Genomic DNA, 4,526 nt, shown 5'->3' with positions numbered 1-4,526 from the left:
ACACACACACACACACACACACACACACACACACACACACACACACACAGAGAGTCCAGCAGAAACTGGGGACTGAGCCAATGACAGCAGGCCCCACCTCCAAGCTGCTCTTAAAGGGGCAACCAAGCCAGCCAGGCCCTCCCTGTGATCCCCTATGGTTGTCCTTGATGCCAGCGGAGCCAACCCTCTCCCACCTGCAAGTCAGCAGAGCAGAGAGACTAGAGATAGCTGGGAGAACAGAACATAGGAGCTCCATTCCGGAGTGACCAACAGGCAGGTTGTGGCTGACTCCAGCCACACTGGTGATGTGTGCCCCGACCACCTCTGTGACCACCCACCTCGGTACCCCACACTCTTATTTCAGAGCCTGGGGAGGGAGTCCAGAGGTTGCCTGTTGAAGGTGGGGAAGCCTGGAGCAGGTGTCTCATGGGTTTGGTGGGGGTGTCTAAGAGAACTCCAGTGACTGGGTTGTCTCCCCCGCCAGTCCTGACCTCCCAGGTCAACAGAAGTCACCGAGAGCTAAAATAGTCCCAACCCCCCCCCCCCAGCCCCCAGTCTTAGCCAAGGCTCTGGCCCAAACCACATCCAAGGCACCAAGGGGGAAACATCTGCTCAATCTACTTTCACCTCCCCGCCTAAAACTGCCGAACACTAGCTGGGGACTTAACTGATTTTCCTCTCCTGTGGATAAGCAAACTGAGGCTGAGGAAAGTGTGCCGCCATGGGCCATTCAGCTCTCCCACTCTCCCCTCACACTTCCTTCTGCGAGGATGAGTGACCTGGCGTGAAGATGCTGATCCCCTTGAGGCCAGGGAGGCTCCCTCTTACCACTCCTGCCTGCACAGGAACAGAACACAGGGAAGGCCTCCTCTGACTCTCAAGCTATCAAGTAACAGAAGGCAGGGAGAAGTAGGACAAGTCCTAGCTGGACGGGGAGGATGCTGGCCTTGGCCCGAGGGAGCCTGGGTCCCTGAGCCAGTTCCAGCCGGAGACAGAAGCTGTACAGAGGCAGAACCCAAGATGAGATCGGAAGGAGGAGACATCAGGAGCACAGCCACATGCCCCGAGCGAAGCAAACAGCCCTGCCATCAGCCAGTAATCACTGGTGTGCAGCAGGCACTCCCTGCGGGGGCCTTGGCCAAATGACACTTGTCCTGGACTCAAGGCCAGAGCCCTTTCACCCCTCTATGAAGAGAATTATTGTGTCAGAAGGCCAAAAAGCCCCAAAAGACCACTGTCTTGTGGAGAGCTCCTGACCTAGGTTCTCGAACAGGCAGCTAAATGCTCAAGAGACACTGATGATTGCCCATAAACTAGACAAACGAGCATTTTTCTTAAAAAAGGATCTGTGGTTTCAGCAAATTCTCAAAAAAGCCCATGTCCCCCCCCCCCACAAAAACTGGTTAACAACTACTGTAAAGCAAGAAAAAAAGAAACCAAGAAAAAACACAAAACAGAAAGAACAGGTCAGAATGGACAAAAACACAGTGATGGACAGACAGGAAGGATACAGGACAAGCATCAGAATGGGAAAGCATACGAAAGATGAAGGACAGGACACCCCCACCCCCAGGGCAGCACACAGGCACCCAGGAAGCTGTCCAGGCCACGGATGTCACAGTATGGCACAGGGCAAAAAGCGGTCCAGCCCCAAGCCCGTGGGCAGCACCTCCTCCCTCAGCCTGGCACAGGTCTCACCACTGCCACCCTCCCCACTATGTCTCCTGCTTCTCCTGCCTGGGAGACCGAACGGACAGAACAGAGACAGGCCACTGAAAGGGGAAGATGGAGAGATGAAAAGAAAGGCAAATGGGGAAAGAGAAAGCACACAGACCCCCAAAGTGCCCACCGTAAGGGAGATCCCAAACCCAACTCTAGCACCAATACTTACTCCACCGGTGCTGCCTGCATCTTTCTGTGACCCCACAAGCCTACCTCCAAGGGCACTGATACTCAGAGCACCAGGTACCCCGAAGGCAGGCGCTGGGGGGGCCCCTCCACTCAAGGCCCTTGCAGCCTTACCTTGGTGCGCCCGTTGATGACGTAGGCACCCAGGCGTCCAGCGCAATGGCGGATCACAGCGTCCACATGGGCCATGAGGACCCCGATGCTTCGGCAGCCAGGCTCATGACCTTCCACCCAGGCAATCTGGTCCCCACGAATGCTGCGCGGCGGGATAGCCCGCTGGCTCACCAGCTGCCCGTCGCGCAGGCGCCCACTCCGCTTCAGGGCCTCCACCTCAGCCAGCACACAGCCACCCAGTGCTGCCCCCAGGAAGCTGTCCTTGACACAGATGCCGTAGTACCGCATGCAGGGCACGATATAGTCCAGGGCCAGGCGCTCGGGTGCAGTGGGAAGCACCTCCTCCCTCGGCCCCACGCTGGCCTCGCTGTTGCCACTGCCGCAGCCCATGCTGCCCTCCCCTTCAGCCTCTGCCTCCTGGTTCTCCTGCCTGGCCCAGGACCGCTTGCTGGGTGCTGGAGCATCCCCACCATCCTCTGCCCACTTCCGTTTGGGGGCCTCCGGCCGGGCCCCCTGGGCCGCCAGTCGCTGGCACCCCTTGGTGACCAGCGCGGCAGCGCCCTCACTCTGCAGCGGGCGCAGTTCACCACCATCCTGCCCGCCGAAGCCCTCCCGCAGAGGGCTAGCTGTCGTGGAGGTGGCTGTGGCCCTGGGGGTCCCACTCCCCGCCGAGGCCTCACCAGGTGCCCCTGGACGGTGGTAGGAAGGTAGCAGGGGACAGGGCAGGTAACTCTCCACCCCCATCCTAGCCCTACCAGGCTCCAAGGGCTCTGACGCAGAACCCGGCAACTGAGGGAGAGCCTGACTCAGGGGCTGCGGCTGGCACGGGCTGTCCATGGCAGCAGCGTCTTCATCCCCCGGGCATGGAGGGCACGGCCCGGGCCCATGGTGCCACCCTCCTCCGCCTCTGCCTCCTCCACTTGATGCAGCCCGGGGCCGGGGTGGCTGAGCCTGGCGTAGGGCAGGGTGAGGCAGGGCAGGCAGCAGAGGCTCTTCTCGTGCCCTGGGGGTGCTCGCTGGTCCCCAAGTCCTCTGCTGCCCCTAGGGGCTTGGGAAAGGACCTGTCAGGGTGGCTGAAGGGGGAGAGAAGAAAAAAAGGGAATGTGAGAAGAGCCAGAGGCACTCCGAGTGATGTGGGGTGAGGGGCAGCAGGGCAATAGGGAGGAAGACAGATTTGGCTACACAGTCCCCCAAAACCTGAGGCCACGTTGGGGAGAAGATCATGGGAACTGTGAGGGGTGGTGCAATCAAGGAGCGAAGAGGTAGCGAGGGAAGCAGCAGTAGGAGTGAAGCTGGGGAGATGACCCAAAGACACAGAAGCGCGGTGGGGGCTGGGGGAGGGCATCCTCAGACAGACACATAGCAAACAGAAAGGACGCAGGAGAACTGAAGTAGGAAAGGAATGCCAGAGCAGTGGGGAGCGGGAGATCTGCCTGGGGATTCCCGAGACACACGGCGGGAACGGGGTGCTCCACAGACAGAGCAAACCGGGGAGCCCAGAGACAAAGAGAATGGGGGGCCCAAAGACGGAAACGCCGGCCGGGGAGAAGCTGGGAGGGCGGGCCTGAGACAGCCGGACAGAACGGGGCGGAAGGGTCAACCTAAGCCCAACGGGAGGAAGCCTGCCGGTGGCTGACACACACCCAGACGGAAGGGAGGGCCTAAGACAGACAGACAGACGGAAGGCAGCCGCGGGAGGAGGGTCCACGGCGACGGTCGGGGGGAAGGGCGGGGAAGGGTTCACGCACTCGGGGACAGGACGGGAGAAGGCGGCCCCTCCCAAGCCCCTTTGGTGCGGGCCTCGCTGCTAGGGGCGCTGTAAGCGACGGAGACCGGGCTTACGGACCGCTCGCACCCAGCGCCCCCTTCCTCCCCGCCCCCCCCCCCGGCGCGCGCTCTCCGCCCCCCCCCCCCCCCACACGGCCGGCACTCAATGTGCCCGGCGCGTTCCCTCCCCCACGCCCTACCCCCACCCTTCCCTTCCCGGGGTCGCCGCGTTCGGCCACGCCGGCCGGCGCGCGCCCCCATACTACGCCCGGCTCGCGCCGGTGCCCCGGCTCGAGCGCCTTCTTCGCCCCTTTCCTCCCCGAGCTCTCCTCACCGAGCTTTTTCCTCCGGCCTCGCCGCCGCCGTTTGTGCCAGCCGCCCTGCGCCGCACAGCGCGCCATACCCCGCCCCCACCTCCCGCGACGCTCCGCCCCCGCCTCGCCCGGTGGGCACGTGACCGCGCCCGCGAAGGAGACCGTGCGTGCGCAGGCGCGAGGCGCGCGGGGCGGAGCAAGGAAGTTCAGAACATCCCCCCCACCTCCAGATAGGGGAAATGGGTCTGTCATTTGCATACTGCCCTCGGCCCATTATGGGCGAGGGGAAGAAGGCTGTTAGAAAGGGCTGGATCCGGGGCACCTGGGTGGCTCAGTGGGTTAAAGCCTCTGCCTTCGGCTCAGGTCATGGTCCTAATGTCCTGGGATCGAGCCCCACATCGGGCTCTGTGCTCTGCAGGGAGC

General features: G+C 62.3%; 1 protein-coding gene across 2 annotated transcripts in view; it reads right to left on the bottom strand.

Annotated features, from left to right (window-relative positions):
* LOC111161431 (egl-9 family hypoxia inducible factor 2) overlaps window positions 1-4,211 on the bottom strand; it is an 8,735-nt gene extending 4,524 nt beyond the window's left edge. The window contains exons 1-2 of one of the 2 annotated variants that reach the window (XM_022525065.1): window positions 4,124-4,211; window positions 2,023-3,095 (exon numbers count right to left, since the gene is read on the bottom strand). In XM_022525065.1, coding sequence (XP_022380773.1) covers window positions 2,023-2,859 — 837 coding nt within the window. In that variant the 5' untranslated portion in view covers window positions 2,860-3,095; window positions 4,124-4,211. Of the gene's footprint in view, window positions 1-2,022; window positions 3,761-4,123 lie in introns of those variants that run through there. The other variant, XM_022525066.1, reaches the window with a different exon arrangement.
* Between the last annotated feature and the right edge of the window lie 315 nt (window positions 4,212-4,526).

This window comes from Enhydra lutris, unplaced genomic scaffold, assembly GCF_002288905.1.
Source record: "Enhydra lutris kenyoni isolate GAN:26980312 unplaced genomic scaffold, ASM228890v2 scaffoldscaffold85, whole genome shotgun sequence".
NCBI lineage: Eukaryota > Metazoa > Chordata > Mammalia > Carnivora > Mustelidae > Enhydra > Enhydra lutris.
Note: the sequence above shows the minus strand (reverse complement) of the source record. Positions and strands in the feature narration are given on the sequence as shown.